At 39.3% G+C, this 22,680-nt stretch overlaps 1 protein-coding gene across 3 annotated transcripts in view; it reads right to left on the bottom strand.

Moving 5' to 3' along the window:
• The window catches only part of LOC113413663 (inverted formin 2), a 47,362-nt gene extending 25,680 nt beyond the window's left edge, over positions 1 to 21,682 (bottom strand). For 2 of the 3 annotated variants that reach the window (XM_087952249.1, XM_087952250.1), the window contains exon 1: positions 586 to 672. In XM_087952249.1, the coding sequence (XP_087808375.1) occupies positions 586 to 591 (6 nt within the window). In that variant the 5' untranslated portion in view covers positions 592 to 672. Of the gene's footprint in view, positions 1 to 585; positions 673 to 21,190 lie in introns of those variants that run through there. The other variant, XM_026670106.2, reaches the window with a different exon arrangement.
• Between the last annotated feature and the right edge of the window lie 998 nt (positions 21,683 to 22,680).

Below are 22,680 nucleotides of genomic sequence, written 5' to 3'. Positions count from 1 at the left end.
TATCCATTCGACCCTGTAAAAATGGAAACGCTGATCAATTGGGTCATGGAAAAAAAAATAAAGATTTTTTTTAAAAAAGATGGAAGTGTTTATATGGACTTCTTGCTGAAAGAAGAAAATATTGAACTGATGATTTATGGATTTGGGATTAAAAAGAGTAAAAGAGGGATGGGAAAGAGTCAGATTGGAAGCACCGATAAAAAAGGGTGCAAGTAAAAATTCTACCTTTTCTTTCCTTTGTTTCCTTTGTTTTTCCTTTTTTGTATCTTTTTCTTCCTTTTCATTTTTTATTCATTTATTAAATTGTAAAATTCTAATAAAAATAGCAACAGTGATAATTGCAAGTTGAAATAGGAAGATATAGCCGAGGGCCAAAGGAAGTTGAGGCAGAGGTGATATCTAGGATCCTATAAACTGCATAATAGAATTATTTAATTGGGAAACCAATTGCACAAGAAATTCAGCGTACTTGAGTTGTCTATATTTCCATGGGGAAGAGAATATAATAATATAGCTGAATAACGTTTCTTTTTCTTTTTTTAAATTAATTTAACCCAAATTTTGGGAGAAAAAAAAAAGGCTTACATTCATTCTCCAGCTGAAATCTGTTCAATAGTTCCCACCATCCTTATTTTGTTTCTTAGCTAGGAGGATATGTACACTCTGTACTCAGCATTTCTGTCCTTTTTAATATCAGTGTTCATCCGGATCCAGGAAACATTGCTGAGGCCTTCTGTTTTACTGCAAGACTTAAAGGACACATGAACAGCTCTGCTGAATCCAATCAACTGTCCACTGAATCAAACATTCTATTACTGCAATTGCCAGCAAAATGTTTCTTCAAAGACCACAAATGTTCTACTTCCCGCCATCGCTCTACAAAAGTGGATGCAGATTTAATTTAGAGATTTACAACCTGCTTTCTTAGTAGAATCATTCCAAGGTTAGCTTATAATGGTAACAAATACTAATACTCCCTTGTGCACAAGCATACACACAGAGCATTAATCTTCTAGCTATTAATAGGCATAAAAATATCCCTTTTAAACATTTTGCAGTCATAGAGCAATTATCAGTTAGAAGAACTTCTTAAACCACTTTTTTGCAGTTTTTTTTAAAAAATTTCCAATCCATAGGTGATAAGGGGTATTCACACAGTTTGTACATTGATTACAAACCAGCCAACCAATCTTAGCCTTGCATGTTGTGCAAACCTTCTGGGTCAGAAACCCAGAAAACTGGATTAATGATTATGGTAAAACTATCCATAGATAAAGAGTTTTCTACAAATAGAGCTCCCAGTCAGAAACCACTTCAAAGCGATGAATTTGAAGCCTCTCTAAAATACATCTGCACAAGAGAGCAGGCAACAGGGTATCTGAGGGACCAAAGGTCAGATTTGGTGAAGATTCACAAATCCATTCACTTGAAAAGAGGACAATTATTCATGTCATCACCCAAACCTCAGATGTATAGAAGAAATACCTCAAATACCTCAAAGTTACTTGCAGCTCCTTCAACAAGCTTCTCTTTTCCCCCTTACATTGCTCATCACTAGTTCTTGAGTTCAGACTCGAGTCTCATGTAATTAATTTTATCTGGCTATCAAAATAAACCACAAGTCCTTGATATTTTGGTAAGACAACTTCACACATTCAATTATGGCAGTGGTAGACAACTTTTTGGATTCGTACTCAATATGGTGAGGTTCAGCAAAAGCTACACTGGATGCAGTAATGCAAGTGGGATGGGGATTTTCTGTTTCCTTCTTTGGTTCAAAAAATAATGTTGTCTATTTCAGATCTTTTATAACAATTTCTGGATCTCTCACAACAAAATGGTGCATTATATTATCACTGAGATCAGAGACTCAAGAATTTAGAAACAAAACAGGATTTAGGGACTACAGATAACTATCTCTGGATTGGGGGAGGAGCTAAAATGTTAATGAGTTTTTAAAAAAACCCAGAAAATATGTTTACTGCAAGTACTACAAACCATAATGCAATTCTATATTTGTTTTATCCCAAAATATGCTTCATTAACCCATTCTATACTTTCTTCAGCTCTCTAAATTTTGTAGTTTTTTTTCAAATGGTTGAGAAAAAAATTACTGGGATTTCAAATAGCAGCATAACTTTCATTTCACCTTTTCCATTACTCTGGGAAGAGCAATTTACTTGCCAAATGGAGGGGAAAAAATTGCTAATTTATTATCCTGTCGGCCAACTGTGTTGTAGCAGAGTTCAACAGGATGTTGGTGTTAACTTTATATGTTCAGATCAGTCATGCTGTTTCTGCTGAAAACAAGCAAGTGCTTGTTATACAGAAAAGGACTCACTAGGAGATTTCTAGCGTGCCTCTTGTACAATGAGACTTCAGTAATAATATCTTCTGTATTTCATTCTCCATCTCAAAATGACGTGGAAAAAATACCAGAGTTGTATTCAGCATGATTATAATTTTCCTTATGAATTCTTGAATATTGTTTCTGCTTCTTCACAGATTCAGATTTAACTCCTGCTTTTAACGGAGAATAAACAGTCTCAATACACTTAGGAATTTCCCTTGAAATATGGTTATTCTGGACCAAATGATCTACTCTGTTATTCAGAGCTGGTCCAAGATATTTTGCTGATGGGGCAGAGCAGTGAAAGGCATCTTAAAGTGTGTAGTTACAAGATATTTTGGCACCTTAGGCAGAAGAACCTATTGGTTCATTCCTCCCACCCTGGCATTAAAAATATGATAATGATGATGGTGATAATAACAATTACAGACAGCTGCCCCATTTTGTTTAATACCTTGAATTATTTGTAAAACTAATACAGGCAGGATGTAAGTAAATAATACATGAAGGGATTAAAATGTCATGCTAAAAATCCTTTCTCCAAAGTACATCTGCAGAAAGTAGGCAAAACCAAACATCAAGATGGCACCCATCTTGTGTGATTGAAGCCTCTCCCCCTTTTCAGGCAGGGCAAGATTCATATAAAAAAGGAATATGGTTGCACCCACCATTTTGATTATTTTGAACTGCCCAGTAGACACTCCTGCCTGCCTCCACAGTGCTCAATGGCCACATGTGCAGTGGAGAATTCTGGAGCAAAGAAAATTCACCTTTATGAGAAAATTCACCTGTATGCATACATTCACTGGCTACCAAATGCCAGTGAAATGTATTTTTATATACATTTGTGGGGATCTATATAAAGTATATTTATGCCATGTACTCTGAGAAGTACAAGGTACATAAAAGTCACAAAACAGCTTATTTGTAACAGCTTCTCCAGCCTGGGGCCCTTCAGATATGCAGGACTACAGTTGCTATCATCTTCAATTTTTACTGTTGGTTGCATGATTTGAGGTGATGCAAACATAGTCTAGCAGACTATTAAAAAGCACCATGTGGTTGACAGCTAAATTGTAAGTTGTCAAAATGTGATGTTGATTTTTACCAGCAAATTACTTGAGCAAAAAGTTTGAATAAATTAATTGGTCTCTCTGCCCAAACTTTTAATGGGCAACTGAAGCTTCATCCAGGCTAATTGCTGTGTTCTTTGGTCTGGGAAATGAGTTGGCAAAAAACTATTCCTCCTTATCCCTCTGGGGAGGAAAGGAAGACCAGAAAGCTATTTTTGTAGCCCAGTTTACACAATATTCTATTATATGGATTTCACATCAGTAACAGCCATTTATGTTCAGGTGATTTGGAAGCTATACTCTCTAAATCCTCCAATAAAATGAGCCTCTGAACTTAGTCTCTGAATGAAAAAAAAATCATTGTGTAATAGGTTGTACATGAACAATAACACAGGATATACTAGAAAGAATGCTGATACTGCAAATTCCAAAGCACAACAAACCACTGCAACCCAACAATTTTGGCAATAATTTCTGGAATTGGTCAAACGCATATTATTTGTTGATAAAAATCAATTGGACTCTTGCATTCAATGGGATTAGGGTACATTCCATACATGTAGACAGAAATAACAGTAATTCGTTGCTAGTTATTAGGTGCATAGAAAGCTGCCTTCTATCAAATCAGATTATCAGTTGAGGTCTGATTCAATATTACTTATATTAACTTTTCACAATCTATTAATCCCCATATATCACTCCAGAGTTTTTCTATGAGGGAGATGGGAGGTCTCTAAATGTATTATAAATAAATAAGCAAGCACTGAATTACAGTACATGGCTATTAGCTGGGAATTCTGGGATTTGTAGTCCGCCATATTTGACAGGCACTAGATTGGCATCAGCTTTTCAGGGTTTAGGACAGGAGTCTTTGGCAATTTGCAAATGCAGGGGACTCATGCCAGGCCTTCTGAATTTTATGTTCTTTTGTTAGATGATAGCCTTCGTGGTTCTGCTATAACTACACACAATTCAGGAGATGTCTATGGAGAATCTCAGTCATCCAGGTCATGGTTGTCCCAAAGGTACTTTTTCAAGAGGCAACTAGACTTCCTGGTTTTTCTCTGAAGACATTTTGCTTCTCATTCAAGAAGCTTCTTCAACTCTGACTGGATGGTGGGGAATGGAAGGATTTATGCTCCTTGCAGACAGAGCTGGTCATTTGCATTCTTTTAGTGAGTTGTTAAGGCCACCTGGAAGTTTATCTGTCTCATCAGGGTCACCTGAGTGGTGCAAATGGGTGTGGAGCCTTCTTGGAACTGTTGAAAGGATTGTGTTGTAGACTGGAGATGGATGAGAAGCAAAACGTCTTCAAAGAAAAACCAGAAAGTCCAGTTGCCTCTTGTCAAAAATGAAACTTATTTTACCAATGGTTGGAAAAAGGGGTAGACAATAAGAAGGGGATTTGCATTGTTAAATACATAGACAACATGATGTTTATTAAGCACTAAGGAATGTAATAAATAGAAAATTAATAAAATCATATTTTTTAAAAAGGAAAAAGCACCTTTGGGACAATGGAGGAGAGTTTTTCAGCTTTCTTCCTCTCAGTAATACAGCAAATTTCTTGTAAGAAAAAAAATCCTGGGATCAATACTTGGCATCATTGATTGTTAAATGTTTTAAAGGATGAGGTAACAGGCTATTAGTAGAATCTTTCTCTGCCTGAGACCTTGGACACCTTCACTGCCAGTCAGAGGAAATGATGTGGGTAGAATCAATGGATGATGTTCTCCCCGGGGATAAGGGGTTGTAAATAATCTTCAAGGAGACAGTTTGAAATCTGAAGCCTAACAAGGTTCTTTAGGACAATGGAAGTTATCCAAAGGTAAGGGAAACATAAACAATATTAGGCCCAGGGGGTGAACATTTGTTTGGTACCCTTTTGAATGTGACTTCATCTACTTTCACATGTTTTGAGTCAGTACATGAACTGAAACTTAGCTATCCTTCAAAATGTGCTTTTTGTCATGCAATAGACCAGGGGTCTCCAACCTTGGCAACTTTAAGACTTGTGGACATCAACTCCCAGAGTTCCTCAGCCAGCAAGCGGGCTGAGGAACTCTGGGAATTGAAGTCCACAAGTCTTAAAGTTGCCAAGGTTGGAGACCCCTGCAATAGATCATTTTTAAAAAGCACATATTAAAGACAGAAGATAGGGAAGATTATTGAAAAATAAGGAACAAACATACCATTGCCAGTGATGGGATTCAAAGATTTTTATTGGTGGGTGTGGCTTGCTGGGCACGTTTTGCGCATGTGCACACACTTTGCATGCATGCACCAAACATGCACTTTGTGCAGGTGCAGAGGCGTTCCAACTCACCTCCTGCAAGTCTGCACTCTCCCTGTTGCTTCAGCAGTTGCTGCACGGCACTCTGCTGTGCTGCAGGGAATAACGGTGAGTATGGGAGCCCGGGCGGGCGGGCGGGCAGGCCCAACAGCAGAGCAAAGCAGAGAACCAGTTTGGTCTCCGCTGCTCATCAGTTCCACAGAACCGGGCCAAACCGGTAGAATACCACCACTGATCATTGCCATATGGTAAGGGAAACTATTAAAAAAAACCTTAAATGAGAAATAAACAAGTATATCACAGGGAAAATTGACATTTGAATATGGCCATTTTACCCCAAAGTAGTACAGGAATCTGACCCACCAAGGTTATAAGTGAAAAAGTAGATGACATTCACATTCTTCTCTCTTATTTTATTTTTGTCAGAATAAACTGCAGAACAAAGCAATTAGGAAGTACTTTGGCTTGATTCTTGGAAATCAAGAATCTTGGAAAATTTCCAGCAGGTTTCTAACCCAAAGGCAGATGCTTAGCATTCCCCAGGAAAAAAAAAGTGTAAAAGTGCAGAAAGGAAACAAAGAAGGCCCATGGATTAGGCATAGAACCAGCTCCTGCAGGGTGGTGAGCAACAAATGAACTAAACTTTGGAGTTATTGATGATGGAACAAACATTAACATTAGGATGCGTTGTTGTGGGAGATCAGGGTAAAGCCAGTTGAAAGCAAATTGAGCCAAAACATTGGTTATTTGCACAATCTAGTCCAGTGTTTTTACACTTGGAAACTAAGTGTGAACTTCAACTCCCAGAATTCCCCCAACCACCATGCTGTGAATTCTGGAAGCTCTGGAAGTTGAAGTCCACACATCTTAAAGTTGCCAAGTTTGAAAAAGATGGATCTAATTAGATTGGAAGTCAGACTGGAAAATTAGTACTTGGAGACTACTTGAGAATTGCAGGGCTGTTAGGCTGGTAAACTGTAAACAATCCAGAAAGAAAGCATTACAAAATCACTTCTGTAATGTTAACAATCAAAGTGCACAGCTTGTCACAAACAGTCAAACTTGACTTGAAGTCCTTGCGTTCAACTCTTGGGATAAGATCGGGAACTCGGCCCTCTTCTCCTGATATTAATATATTCAGCCTACCATGCAGAATGCAAATGAATCCTTGCATTGGGTTCTCCTAATATATGAAGAAAAACCAAAGCAAGATAGGGAAGGCAGAGGGGAAAGAAGGCAAACATATCCTTTTCTGGGGTGCATCTCTGTGAGATAAGCATGTAATAAGAGCTAAGAATAAGACTTCCAACCAACATTCAGCACAGGAAAAAGAGATGCAACATTTATTCAAAAATCGAACTGAAAACAAGCAGTGTATTTCCCACTATCAAGACAAACCAGAAACAGCTGGGCTAACTTAAAAATGGTTGTTATCTCAGCAGGCGCAGAAGGAAGAGGATGTATATTAAGATAAAAAGTGGTTGTTTGCAGAAGTCTTTAATTTTTACTGTAAAAAGGATTCATCACTCAATGCTGTAAATTACTAGGTGGTGAGTTTTCTCCACCCTGTTTACATTTTACGTTATTAATCAACAGTGGCCCCTTGTGATACTTGTAATGATGGGATGAAATACCAAGTAGTTACTTGAATGCTTAACATGAAAAAAGAACTTTTTTTCCAGCCAGTAAACAATAGGATTGTGCAATGCTTTGGCTTCAAAGGGAAAAATCTGGTTTGGAGGACAATATGTACTTGTACTTGTACAGCACTTGTCAGAAACATCTTAAAGGAATTCTGTATTTTTCTGTGCTTGTGTGATTTTCTTCTGCAGCTGCTGTGGAGTCCCAGGAAAAGATGTGTCCAGGTAAGCATGAAATTCATTGCTTGTATGCTAAGACAGAATGCCCTCCATATGTAATAAATTAGAAAATTACTAGTAGAAGCCAATACCTGACCAACAAGATAGGTGTAGGGATTACGCAGATTCTGGCAAGGTGAGCTCTTGCAAGATATAATTTTGAGATAATTGGTTGAAAACATTTTCCCCCAAAAACAAAAGGTTGTTGATTAATTGCTGAAAATTAAATCAAAATCCAGTTCACTGGTTTCATCAAGGATAAGGCAAAAAACATTATGAAACATTTTCCATACCTGGCTAAACATTAGCCTGGTCAGCCTGCCTTTCCTGCATGTTTAGGGTTCACCCACTCCTTCCTTCCTGTCTTTGCTTTGAGATGGGCTACTCACCATTTATGGAGGACAGGCCCTCTGGCAATGGAGCCTTCATCTTGAATGCAGCCTACTGTTCATAGAACAATGGTAAGAGCCCTTGATCATATTTTGCATTCTAAACCCAAGAACAGAGGGCTTTCTAAGGTACCTGCATTGTTAGAGTTGGATAAATTCATATTCATTCTAGCTATGGTAATGATTTTTTTTGGTCTTTAATTTAGTACAGGTAGCTCTTGAGTTACAACTGTAATGGACCCTGCCCATTATGTTTGAAAGTTCATAAATCAATCATGTGACAACCCAATTTTCCATATTTTGTTTTGTGGACCCATTGTTCTCTATGGTATAATTTTGCTGAGAACTCTAAGTAAGAGGTTGTTGGGTTTTTTTTGGCAAAACTGTTGTAAAAGGCAATTACGTAAATGCAGGATGCTGCAATCAGCTTTAAATACAAGTGCCCAAAGTGTGGCCATGTGACCGCAGTGGGGGGAGGCAACTGTTGGATTTGCAGTTCTAGGTATATTTCAGGTAGTTTGTACCTTCAAATTATTGTTAAACGATTGGTTGTAAGTTGAGGACTACCTGTATTAGGGCAGAATGCATGCATTTCTGGATACTATTGCTTTTTTGAAGTTAGCGCTTCAGCTGTTTGAGACTTTGATATTTAAGAATTTCTTTCTATTACATTGTAGAAATTAATTCCTAGGAAGTATTATTGTTCTCTGAATCAACCCATAAACTTGCTTACGTTTTATTTACCCAGGGGAAAAAAAGGACAAAGTTGACAAATTGCGCTCTTTAACCATATCTGCCCTTCCAGTCAGCGGGAATCACTCCAATTCAGTTGCAATGACTGAACAGTGGACGAACAAAGGCACACACATATCCTCTTTTATTCCAGTTTCTATAACAGGCTTTGTAAATCAGACACCCATCCACCCTCACTGGCATTTGGAAACAATTACTGAAAAACTCTGTTATACAAGAATAGGGTTTTTTTTTCCTTCTTTTCCTAGGGAGAGTTTACAATTTTTGAGCCATTAGTCAACAAATCTCCTCCATCCCTTGTGCCCATTCGCAAAAGTGTTCTTTGTTAACATTCCAATAGTGTAACATCTAGGCCAAACCAGAGCAACAAGAAATGAATAACAGCCACATCCAAATTCACAGTGGTTCTGCTAGGGAACAGGTCAACTTAATTAATTAAAAGAAACTAAGAATGATTAATCTCAAAGAAGATTCTCCTCTGATACAGCGTTTAATCCTTCAAACAAATCATCCACATGCTCTACATTTTCATGTCCCTCAGCAGTGCTCTGAAATACTGCCTGTCAAATGACATACCACTTTGTTTTTAGCTACTATTCATGTAAGTCTTACAAACAAGGAATTATGGTTGTACTTTTGTTTCAGAGAAAGAAGATCTCATGGAAGACAGATGAACCCTTCTTTTATTGTAGGGATTCATTATAAATTGCAAGAGCCCTGGAAAAAGCAGATGATCAGCCTATGTACCTTTCGAGTTTAAACATCTTATCATTATTGCCTAAATAGGCAATAAATAGTTTTATGGATTAATTAGATTTACAGGCTGCCTAACTTCATCGTAGCTCTGGTTGGAGTACAATATAAAACAATGTATAGAATCCAGACAAAAGAATATAAAACAAACGTCCAGAGAAAAACAGCACAGATTCTCGTAAATCAGTCATCATCCAGCACACATTCTATCACAAGACCTGGGACAACTGCCAAGTTTTAAGGGTTCAGTTAACAAAGGCCAAAATGAAGACCGTCTGAATCTCTGGAAGATGCTGATTCCAGAGGGCAGGCATGAAGGCAAAGAAGGCCCATCTGATGACTGCTTAATCAATGGGACTTGAAGCATGCCAACTCTGGACTTGAAGCATGTCACACTGGAATGTGTAGCTCCAGTGTGTTGTGGAGTGTAGTAGCTTCTCTTTGTTTTCATTTAATCGTAGACCTGTTTTTAGAACATGAGACCGGTTTGGAAAGTCTAGAAAATGAGCTCTTGCCCCATTTTGAAAGGGCAGTTACTCACCATTGCCATAATCAACCAGGTGCTTCTTTTCTTTTGGATGTGCTGGCTATATACAGGAAAGGATCTGATCACCCATTATCATCCTCCAATCTAGATGGACACCTGAACTCATTCCTAAAATAATTTTGTGATCCCGTTGTGATCCAGTAACTTTGGGGCGGGAATTAAGCAAAGGAGCATAGAAGGAAATAGAAGTTTTACAGGTGCATCTTCCTTGCTCCTATTGTTGAATCCACAGAAACTCCTGTGATTTTTACTTCACTGCTTCAATATCAAGATTGATGTCAAACCCACACATCTCCTGGCTTTTAACATCCAGTCTAACTATCTGAATTCCTTCTTTTCTTCTCCTGCTCTTTTATAAAAATGAAAAACTGAAAACTGTTTGAAAAACTGATTTCCTTTGTTGTGTTCATTTAATTCACTGCATTTACAATATATAGTTTTTCTCCCCATGAACCAGTAACAGTAAGGGCATCTTTGTATGAAGTCTTTTCTGGAATGCTACAGACAGGGTCCACTGGAGTTGGGTGTCCAAAACATTTAAATACATACATACATACATATTATATATACATACTGTACATACATAGATACATACAGTATATGGTTAGTTATCTGGTTTAAACTGATTGGTAGCATCTCAGACAGGGACTGACCATGAATATGAGACTTTTGGTATGCAACATAAATGTCAACTCAGCTTGTCAACCGAGTCACAGTTTTTTTCCCAGCAACAGTTTTGCGCTTACTTTCAATATTGTCATTCCATTTGCAGATTGTTCAGGTGTGCAATAGTATCACTTTATTTTCTGCATTTAATGGGGATGAAATGAGCACAGCTCAAAAGAATCTGCCTCCTCTGAAAATAGAATGCAAGCTCAGTATCACAGTGGTAGCTTAGGTATTACATTAGGGAAATCCAAATCCAAATTCATATTCAATTATAGGAGCTCACTGGAGGACTTTGAGCTAACCCCTAGCCCTTAACCCATGGAATGTCAAAGGGTTGTTGTTGTGAGCATCAGTGATATCTTAGAGACAGACAATAAATCAAATGAATGAATGAATAAAAGTAATATGGGTGTTCTCTCTGTAATATTAGATCTGTGAGAAACCATTCAGCAGTGAACCTTAACCATGGAATTTCATGGCTTGGAATTAATAGATGTGAAAAGGCACACCCTCTCTTTGAGCTTCTCTCAAGAGACTCATTCCAGAAATTCCAATATTGTACAGGAGAAAACCTCTTCAAAATATAACAGATACCAAGGAAACTCCTGATCTTCTGGGAGTGGAATTTAGTTGCTCCAGCATGTTGCCTCTTTAGACCTCAGAACCAAAATCTTTCTAGAGTTCTGGGAATGTCCTGTTGAGTTGGGTTTCACAGTCTGAAAGAGTAATTGGATTCACTTATCAGCTGGACCAGGCCAGACACAGGAGGGATATAGCAACACTTACCTCTGAACTAGCCTCATGTTGGGCCCAGCCCAGAGATGAGACAGTGGGATTCAAGTCCTTTTAATTGCTTATACCTAACAGACAGAATCTTGCCAAATTAAACCTATAATTTTCTAAGCTACTAGATATAACCTGAAAGATTGTAAGATGTGGTTACCTTGAATTTCTTCTACTCCTCCAGCCTCCAGTTCTGGACTACACAGTCTGTACAGTCTCTTAATCTGGGTTTCTTCCCGGGAAAGCTCTGATTTGGCCAAATCTTTATTTTTATTTATTTATTTATTTTTGTCAATTGCTTACAAGATAATAGGTATAAGTAAAAACATAGTTATGAATACATGGATACGTATAAGAAAAATTAAAAAAATAAAAGAAACAATAGGACAGGGATGGTAGGCATGTTGGTGTACTTATGCACTCCCCCTACAGACCTCTTAGGAAAGGGGTGAGGTCAATAGTAGACCGTCTAAGGTTAAAGTTTTTGGGGTTTGGGGAAGAAACCACAGAATCAGGTAGTATTCCAAACATTGACCACTCTGTTGCCGAAATCGTATTTCCTGCAGTCAAGTTTGGTGTGATTAACCTTGAGTTTGTATCTATTGTTTGCTCTTGTGTTGTTATGGTTGAAGCTGAAGTATTCATTGACTGGTAGGACATTGCAATGTATGATTTTATATACTATACTTAGATCGGACTGAAGGCGGGGTAGTTGTAGGTTTTCTAGGTCTAGAATTTCGAGTTTGGTGGCATAAAGTATTCTACAACGAGTAGAGGAGTGGAGAACTCTTCTTGTGAAATATTTCTGGACTTTCTCAACTATGTTAATATCAGATACGTAATGTGGGTTCTAGACTGATGAGCTGTATTTGAGTATTGGTCTAGCAAATGTTTTGTATGCTCTAGTTATTGTGTAATATTACCAGAGAAAAAGCTACATAAGATTAGGTTAACAACTCTTAATGCCTTTTTGGCTATGTAGTTACAGTGGGCTCTAGCACTTAGATCATTAGAGATGAGTACTCCAAGATCCTTGACAAAGTTTGGATCATCAACAAGGTCTTGACTATTCAGCCTGTATTTTATTTTCTGATTTTTTTTGCCAATATGTAAGACAGAGCATTTATTTGTTGAGATTTGAAGTTGCCATTTGATTGACCATTCTGATACATAGTCAAGGTCTTTTTGAAGGGTAGCAGTATTGTCTGTGGTGTTGAATAGCTTTACATCATCAGCGAAGAGAACACAGTTGCTCTTGATATGATCACAGAGGTCATTTATGTAGAGTATGAAAAGAGTTGGTCAAAGAACACTGCCTTGGGGGACACCACTGCTGACAGGTACAGAATTTGATAGGACGCTCCCAATTTTGACCATTTATTTTCTGTTTGACAGGACTGCTTCTATCCAGTTTTGCGGGTGTCCAGAGATACCGTAAGATTTTAGTTTTAGGAGTAGTTTGTTGTGTACCACTGAATCAAAGGCTTTACAGAACTCTATGTAGATTGCATCTATTGCTTTGCCCTGATCGAGTTGTGTAGTCCATATGTTTTTGCAGTGCAAGAGTTGCAGATTACAGGATAGTTCTTTCCTGAAACCAAATTGTTTATTAGAGTGTAGGTTGTTTGTTTCTAAGTGGAGGATGATGGATTGGTTAATAATTGATTCCATGACTCTACAGGTGACACAGCATAAAGAGATTGGTCTGTAATTTTCAACTAGGCCTGGGTCTCTCTTTTTGAAGATGAGGATGACCGTGGCTAGTGACCATAGGTTTGGCAAGGAGCTGGTCCTGAAAGATATTTCAAAGATTATGCTTAAAGGTTCGGCTATGGCAGTGGATAGCTTTTTTAAGAAGTAGGCACATATTCCGTCCGGTCCAATAGATAGAGATGGTTTTAGATTGCGTAGTGCTTTTTCAACATTGTCTACTGTAAAATCGATATGTATTAGATCATTGTAGTTGTCTGTGATTCGACTAGGAAATACTGGGCATAATCCATTGCTGTTTACAAATACTGAGCCAAAGAATGTGTTAAAGAGCTTTAATAGTGTTGTCATTGCAGTCTTTACCATTAGGTCCTTTCAGGGGTGGGATGGACCTTGAGTCTTTTAGTTTGTTGTTTACAAAATTGTAGAAAGCACGGGTGGAATTGATGCGTAGGTTTTCTTCTTGTTTAATGTGATAATTGGTGCATTCAGTTTTTATCTGGTGGCATAAATTTTTGTATCGGCTTTTGAAGTTGGCAACGTGACCAGATTTGTTTTTCCGCCAAAGTGATTTCTTTTTGGATTGAAGCTTCCTTATTGTTATGGGTAATTTGTTTTTTCTGGTTTTGGGAGTTATTAATGGTACATATAGTTTGATGACTCTTTCGACTTCAAGTAAAAATATGTTGTTCTTCCCCCTCTGTTACTTCAGGTACACATCCCATCACACCGCAGCTCCTAGAGGATTGTGGCTTCAGGAACCCTAGGTCAGCCAAACAGCTCTAGCTAGTAGCTGTGGATAAGGAACTCCTATCTTCATTGCCCTTCTTTTAGGAACTTCTGGAGACACCATGCAGTGTCAATCCTTGAGAACCAAGGAAGTAAAATGAACAGATATCACAATCTTTCTCCTTTTCACTCTCCTCCTACCAAATTAACGTATTGTCTTTCTTTACACATAGGCTGGCTTCTCAGTCCTCTTTCTCTTCCCTGCCCTTTTTCTCTCATTCCTCTCCTGCTCCTGTATGTATCTGTCACATACAGGTGTTTTCCAGTTTTCTTTGCACTCTTCTGTTGTTTGAACTCCCAAGTCCCAAAAGTAAGACATACATAACAGGACTTATCTGTGCTTATCAAAAATGCATGCTCTCTCTCCCTCTCTTACGTAGAAAAAAAAGTTTGTACAGAACATATATTGGATTCCCTGTCTTCCTTAAAAACTGTACTTGCTACTCCTTCCCTATTTAATTGCTGTTTCCCCAGCAGTTGCTGCATTCTCCTTCATTGCCATTTGTTTTCAAAGGCATGTATGATTGCTACTTTTATATTTTACATTTCTAAAATGCCCATATCCTTAATACAGGGATTATTTGAGGTCTATATTTGCACAGTTTTAACAACTTTTTTGATAAAAAAAAAGTCTGACTTGTAACTGGTCACTGATGAAGAGTTCCTGAGGAACAATTTGGGGCTGATTTCAATCTGAATATGAATTAGCAATGTGACAGGATTGAAAAAAGGCAAATGTAATTTTAGGCTGCATCAACAAAATATAGTTTTCAAACCATATGAACAAACAATCCTAATGTATGCTTAAATAGCCAGACCCCATTTAAGCAATGTGTTCAGTTCAGAGCACCTCAATTTAAGAAAAAGTCAGTCAGACTAATACGGGTTCATAAAAGGGCAACGAGAACACCAAGAGATTAAAAACTAAGGTCATTTTCCATGCTTGTGATTTATAACATCTTCTGGAGTCATCCAGCCATAATTTTGCCAGCATAATAATGGGGGAAGGCTTTATATTGCTTCAATGATGCCTGGGTGGTGCTATATGTCACTACTGTGGAAATGACCAGGATCATTCAAGGACAGATTGAGGAAACTGAGTACATTGAAGTCTTGAAAAAAGACTAAGTGAAAAAAACATCTTCATACAGAAGAAAGATATAGAAGAATGGAGTTAAGATATAAGAAGAGAGATTCCAGCTCAATGTTAAAAAGACTTTCCAGCAGTAAGAGAAATTAAACTTGAGAAATCCTTCTTAGCATGTCTTAAGCAGAGTAAATAGCTTCATCTACACTCCTGCACTGAGCAAAGGTTGTATTTTGTGGCCAAAGTGAACCCTTCCAATTCCAATTTCTCCTGGATGCTTCACTCACCAAGAAAGGCAAAAACAAACAAACAAAAATAATCATACCATTATCCATTTTTTAAGATTTCTACCAACTATGCAAGACTTTTCCTTCACATCCTGAATATTTGTTTCCAACATCACCATGACTGAAATCCAGTAGCTGCATTTTGATTCTTTCAACAGTTTGACTTGCCCTGTCTGGATTTATATTTTTAAAGAGAAAATGATACCGTTAATAAACAGTACACTAATCATGTTTGGAAAAAGTAAAAGTCATCACAAAAATTATTTGGATTGTATTTCGTGTTTAAATAAAGTGCAACTTGGTACATGCCTTAAAAGGTCAAGTTACAAGACAAGTAAACTGAAAGAAGATCTGGGCTTTTATTTAGGATATAAATGTGCAGAATGAAGAAAAGATGACTGTGATCAGCCAAAATGGGGGAAAAAGAGCTCTCCTTCTTAGATGACATAGAGATGGCTCGACTGAGAAACTTGCTAAGATGGCTCATTATCTAAGGAAGATGGTTCTGTTAATTATAATAAATTATTCTTGTCCATACTGCAGTAATTTTTAAGCCTGAGCAATAGTGTCTGCCTTTGGGATTTATTTTTAAACAAAGTCATAAAATTGGGTCTGGTTATGTAGATACCTTAACCTACAATCATGATGATAAGGATGATTTAATATTAATTTAACTATTATCATTTTTTTTATTTATTATAGTTTTAGTCTCCTGATTGGTACAAAATGCAGCAGTGTGGGTGGATGTGGGCATGTCTTGTTTTGCTCATGCAAACTTCCATGTGTGTTTCAAGGTGCTGGTTATTACCTCTGAAGGTAATATGCCATAGTACTGTGTTACTTGAGGGACCACTTTCCCTCATGAACATACCCTACAAGCTCCCAGAAAGGGCTTGCTCCAGGTTCTTTTTTTTTTTTTTTTAAATCTTGGCACCTTATGAAACCTAGGAAGTGTGTCTTTTCTTTGGTTTCCCCTATTCTGAGGGTGCTTTCTTTGGTGCTTTCTGAGCTTGGCTGTTTTCTTTCAGATGTTTCATTACCCAAACTAGGTAACATCATCAGTGCTCTGCTGATGTTACTTAATGTGTAATGAAATGTCTGCAAGAAAACAACCAAGCTCAGAGAGCCCTAAGGACCCCACATTTCAATCCTGGGCTACAAATATTTTCCTTTATTGATTTCCCTGTTCTCTAGAATGAGCTCCCCCTTTTATACAACAGGATCCAATTCACTTAAGGAAACCCTTAAGACTTAGCTATTCCTCCAGGCATTAGGGACAGTTGCTTGGGAGTTCCCCGCTAAAGGTTGTTTTCTTGTGCGTTTGGCCGTAGTTTTATATTTTGTATTTACATTTTGCATTTTTTTTTGTTTAGTTTATTTTTATTCTGTATGCTTCCCAGAGTCAAATTATTTTCATTTGATGATTTTATAAATCTTATAAACAAACAAACCAAAGTTTCCTGGGAAAGTAGAAGTCTGCTTAATATGGTATGTTGGCAACAAAACAATTATGTGAAATATTAATTATTAACTAATGCCTAATCCCAAATGAGCTACAAACTTAATACAATTGACATGGAAGAGAACAGCCCTGAACTGATCTTGATTTATCTCAAAAGAGCTAATTAATGTTTGACCTAATTATTATTTTACTCAGCACCCATAAGCAAAGGCAAGATGGCAGTACTGACCACTTGGTTTAAACCCCTCTGCTTTTAAATATGTATTGCTATTTTGACTTTTTACAGCAGCCATCTTGACTTTTTGACTTGCCCCTGCAAATGCCATTGATAGCTGTAGAGAAAAATATCTAGATTAGATAGGGAAGATACAGAACCATCAAAGGAGTCAATGGCAAACTGCTTGTTGCCACATGTATGAAATCAGCAAGAATTGAACTTGATTCAAGGAGACATTATTTTTTGATATTAAACAAAAGGAAACAAGCTGGTTGGGTTTCCTAGAAAGAAGATGGCATGTAGTCTATGTACAGAAAGTTAAAATGCAGTCCTGGGCATCTCAAATATTAGGTTTGAAAAACACTTGTAGCTGGTAACCAAGAAGGCTATGTCAGAATATGACATACTGAGCCAGATGAAGGATGGACAACCATGACCACAGACTGCAAATAGACCCTGATTATTTTGTCATGTGTTACTGAAGTAACAAAACCAATAATGAAGCTTGTGAGGCTTACACCAATTTCACAATCAGTATACTGTTCAGGCTTTGACAAATGGAAAAAGGGAAATTTTTGTAATGCCCTTGGGAGTCATCATTACATTACCAGATATTACATGCCTTTTGTAAATCTCTGGAGCCTGAAATAATAAGAAAAAAACCATGTATCCTGTACCATTATGAAATTTCCCATCCCTTGATTAAATGGCCATTCAAGGCTGTTAAACGGATGTAGTGGTTAAGGTGATGATTTAGGAGCAGAATCCATCCTCAGTCATGGAAACTCACCCATTCATCCAATTACTTTGGACTAGGCACTCAATGCCCAACTTGGGGGATTGGTCTGGGGATAAAATGAAGTGAAATCCCCAAATGAGCAGCATTGTGCTCTTAGAAAAAGGGTGGAATATACATTTAATGAACAGTAATAAACATATGAATACAGGATCTAACAACATGGATCAAAACATTTTGCAGACAGGATATAACAACAGGTGTTTATCATGTTTACTAAATGAAACTTCCCCATCCAAAGGCAGTGAACTCTGAAATGGTAGCAAGATATGGAAGAAGTCATTACTGCTCCTACTGTCTAATCCATCTACCTCTCCCTATTACAGGTAGTCTTCATTTACTGTCCACAGTTGGGGCTGGAATCTCAGTCTTTGAGTGAAGCTGTCATTAAGTGACATGTCACATGACAGCCCATGAGACTGCTTTAGTCAATGACGGCAATGCTGGTACTCCCAGCTATCATGCAGATGGAGTCTCAGGGAAAAAGCCCAAGGTCCCTCTTGTGGGGTGGGGAAGATTCTGGGAATTTCAGGAGCTGAAAACCTTTCCTGCTGAAATTCAAGTAGGATTTTCATCCCCAGGGAGAGACACTTGCATGTGGCCTGTGTTGGGCATCCTAGGGCCTCACGCACCCACCTGAGCCATCCTGCACTCTTTACCTTGCTCTGCTTTCTGCTTGGATTTCAGCTCCCTCTTGTCTCTAACACCTGGCTGAAAGAGTTGGAATTCAGCTTCTCTCCGAGCATTTGGCAGGGTACAGAACACGAGCTTTATTTCTTTACCCCATGAGAGGTGCCAGCTCTCCACTGTGCATGGAAAAGGATGTCTTTGGGGGTACAGATCTTCAGGATCTAAATTCCATTTCTTCACCCTGCTGAAGGGGTTCAGCTCTGCCCATCAGGCAGCTATTTCAGTCAGCCTCTGGGAGCTATCCTGGCAGGCAGAAGCAGCAGCTTGCAACCTTTCCTGCTGGCTTCCCCATTGATATTTTGGGAAAGCCGGCAGAGAAGATTGCAAATGGTGATCATACGATCACGACACGCTTGGCAACTGGCCATAATTGCAAACAGATTGCCAAGCATCCAGACTGAGGTCACATCACCATAGGAGGGCACTGATATGACTTTTTATGACAGCTGGAAGTGCTTCATGGGCTACGAAGCACCTTTTCCAAGTCTGTTGTAACTTTGAATGGCTGTTAAACAACTGGTTATAAGTTAAGGACTTCCTGTATGATTGTAATGTTTTAATTCTGCTTTTCTATTTGAAAAAGAGCACCATTTGTGAAGCTTGTTGGGTAAGAGATTCTTCAGTCCAGTCTTCCCTATCTTCTGGCTGGGAATTATGGGAACTGAAGTCCTATATATCTGGGAGGCTTCAGGCCTTCACTCAGATTTATTTGTTCCCCATAACCAATACAGGAAAAGCAAGGCATTTTTGAAGCTCTAAGATTTGCGAGATGGCAGACTGATCAAATATAGAGAGTCTTTCCTTGAAGAAGGAATTTTGAACAGGGTGATTGAAGGAAAATGAAACTGCAGAATGAACAATTAAAAAAGCAGAACAATTGTGGTTGATCACACAAACATGCTTGCACTGTGTAAGCCACAGAAAACAATGAAGGAGCAAACCCACAAACACTCACTCAGGAGCAAACTCCGTTGTGCTCACCGGGCACAAAAAAAAAAGCGGAACAATTGTGGTTGATCACACAAACATGCTTGCGCTGTGTAAGCCACAGAAGACAATGAAGGAGCAAACCCCACACACACTCACTCAGGAGCAACTCCGTTGTGCTCACCGGAATAAAATTCCACTGGAATGTGAGATTCCAAAAACAACACACATACAGCCCTCCCTATTGCAGCTCAAGGCAGAAGATCTGCAGGAAACATGACAGTATTGAACTTTTCATGGCTAGCAACTTCCTTCTCTTCATTATTATAACATGTTTTTAAAGTAAGCAATGGCCTTGGAAATTAGTTTCAATTAAAATAAGGGATGAAAAGATATCATTTCCAAAGGCTCAACATTTTCAAGAATTGCCATTAAAACAAATAGGAAACATTCTTTGTCATCAGATGCTTTGGGCTGGAATCCATGAAATTTTGTGCTGTGGTAAGTTGTTTTTAAGGCGCACAACATTCTTGATGCTTTAAATTCCATTAATAACTCTCGGCGACTTCTGCAACGCGCTAATGTGATTACATGCAGATCGAATGGTTATGTAGCACTTAAAGAGTACTTCCCTCATTGGATGACCATGGCTAGTAGTCTGGAAGTAAACTTTTCATGCTAGTTAAGTCGGGAAAAGGTGTTGGCATCACCGAAGACGAGAAGAAAAACTTAACAGCTCGTAAACAACACACCCAAACCTGCAAATACAAAGGCACTTCAAAACCTAACTTTCCTTCTTCATGTTTGCATAATCTACCCTGGAGGGAAAGAAAGGGAGGATGGTCACAGTTTTAAGGAGGTGCAAACATTGGAAATGAAATTGAACTGGAACTGAAATGAAAGTGGAAATTGGAAGGAGATGCATATAAAGTAGGATTCAGTGTGTGGGGAGGAAAGCGCATTATACTTATTCATTGACTTTGTGTACACAAAATTACATCTTTGCCCCCATTTTAATGAACTTTAAGCAACTGCCACCAACTGATTTTGCAGACATTGTCACTTAGCAACCATGGAACACCAGCCAGTTCCATTCAGCCACACATAACAAGAGCAGAATATGGTACACTGCTTTTTTTGGTTCCCTTGCTCTGCCTGAAACCATGTCAAAACCTTTCCCAACCTGGTGCCCATCAGGGAAGTTGGGCTACGTTCCTATAACCGTCAGCCAGTGTGGTCAAACAGCTGGGGATTTCCGAAGCTAAAATGCAAACACATCTGGAGGGCGCCAGATTGGGACCCAGCCAGGCTACCCAGCCATCGCAGAAGCCACCATAGAAAGGATGCAGCGGATGAGGGAAGGCAAGAGGACGGCATCAAACTTTCCCCTAGTGCCCAAAGCCTGAAAGCAAGGCGTTGAAGAATGGAGAAAAAGAATGGAGACAGTAAGCCATCTCAAAACAAACAAACAAACAAATGCTGCCAATCTTAAACTGCTGTGCACCTCTTCGCCACGCTACAAAAGTTTCGATTTGGGAGAAGCAAGCAAGCTAGAAATATCACCCAGTATATTGTTAGTACCCCCAAACCACACATACTCTCTCGTTCTCTCTCTCTCTCTCTCTCTCTCCCTCTATCGTTCTCTCTCTCTCTCTCTCTCTCTCTCTCCCCCTCCCTCTCTCTCCTCTGTCTCTCTCTTTCTTCTTCCCTCCCCCCCAAATTCTCTCGGCAGCCCCTTAGCGGGTCCCCTCCTTACCCGGCGCTTCGCTTCTTTCTTCTTTTTTCTTCGCTCCTTCTTTTTTCACAGCCTGCCGCTTCCAGCCCTGGATCACCAGACAGGCATGCCTTCGTGGCCAAACCTCTCCCTTTGGCTCCGAGGACAGAGGCGGAAAAGAAGCCCGGTCGGTTTAGCACAGACGGGCTGCTCAGGACAGAGACCCTCCCGACCGCGCCAGCTCTTCCCAACCCCGAACGAGAAGACGCACTGGCGCTAGAAAGAAGTGGAAGGAAGCCCAGAAGACAGCCGGCCCTGCCTGCGCTCCCACGTGGAAGGCGTGGGGGAGAAAACGGGAAGGGCGGCGGGTTGCATCTCAGGCGGGGCGGAGCCGGCATTGCCGTCCAGTTTTGGCTGTTATACCGCGTAGGACTGTAATCCAGCGTTTTCTGGGGAGGGCAAAGCCGCGATCCTACGCTCCGCTGCCCCGGGAAGGATCCATCTTCGCTTTTCTTTCTTCGCACGAAAGGATCTAGCTAAACATAGGCTGGCTAGTGGGATTGGGAAAGTGGGTGGGAGGTCCCAGGCTGTAGAGGAATAGCTGGAGGGTGGGGGGTGTCTGTGTGTGCGTTGGGGGGGGGGGGAGTGGAGGAACGGTTCCTCCCGAAAGAGAGCTGGTCTTGTGATACACCGCTTTCTAATTTGGTAGAGCTGCCGCCGATCCGAATAAGACCTGAATCAAACTTATAAAATAACTTTCTGGATTGTGTTGCATGCTGCATGTGCTTTAGAGGTCTGCTCGAGATTCCTGCGCTTCTCTTGTCCCGTTCGAAAACTGCCATTTTAGATACTATTTGTTACTTTATTATGGGCTCATCTTGACCAGAACTCTGACACCTGAACGTGTCAGTCAGAAGGCCAACATATTAATTTGGCAGGTCTAAAACTGTACTCTGTTGCTGAACCAGTCATCCAGGGGAGGGTAGAGGAGAAAACTGCAGTTCATTAGTAGAGCCAAGCATTTCGTGCAAAAATCTTAGGTCCAACCTTTGGCATTTCAAATATGGCTAAAAAAAAATGTTACCAAATCACCAGCTTTACCAGTCTTCTTTGGGGACTGTGGGAATATCACTTTCTCTTTGAGCCTTTACAGGGGTGTCCAACCTTGGCAACTTTAAGACTTGTGGACTTCAACTCCCAGAATTCCACAAGTCTTAAAGTTGCCAAGGTTGGAGACCCCTGGTTTAGATGATAAAGTGATAATAACACTCTACTGCCTGTGACTGAAATGTGTTGAACATTGTTTCGATTTTGCCTTTTAATATTTCCTCTACTGGTAGACCAGCCAACAAGGGTTTTAAGTCGTGCTGTGGATATTGTGAATATCTATAATTCTTAACCCATTTTGCTCCTTAAATTTTTCCCAACCTTTAAAAAAATCAGAAGGTCTGAAAATGTCAGTTCTGCCTAAGGAGCTTAGGGCTACAAATTGGGTACTGGGGTTGGAAATGTATCTGGAGATTGCCTTCCTC

The sequence above is a fragment of the Notechis scutatus genome, chromosome 1 (genome assembly GCF_049901735.1).
Source record: "Notechis scutatus isolate UNSWTSFEM ecotype Mainland chromosome 1, rNotScu1.2, whole genome shotgun sequence".
NCBI lineage: Eukaryota > Metazoa > Chordata > Lepidosauria > Squamata > Elapidae > Notechis > Notechis scutatus.
This window is presented reverse-complemented; position numbering and strand designations above follow the sequence as displayed.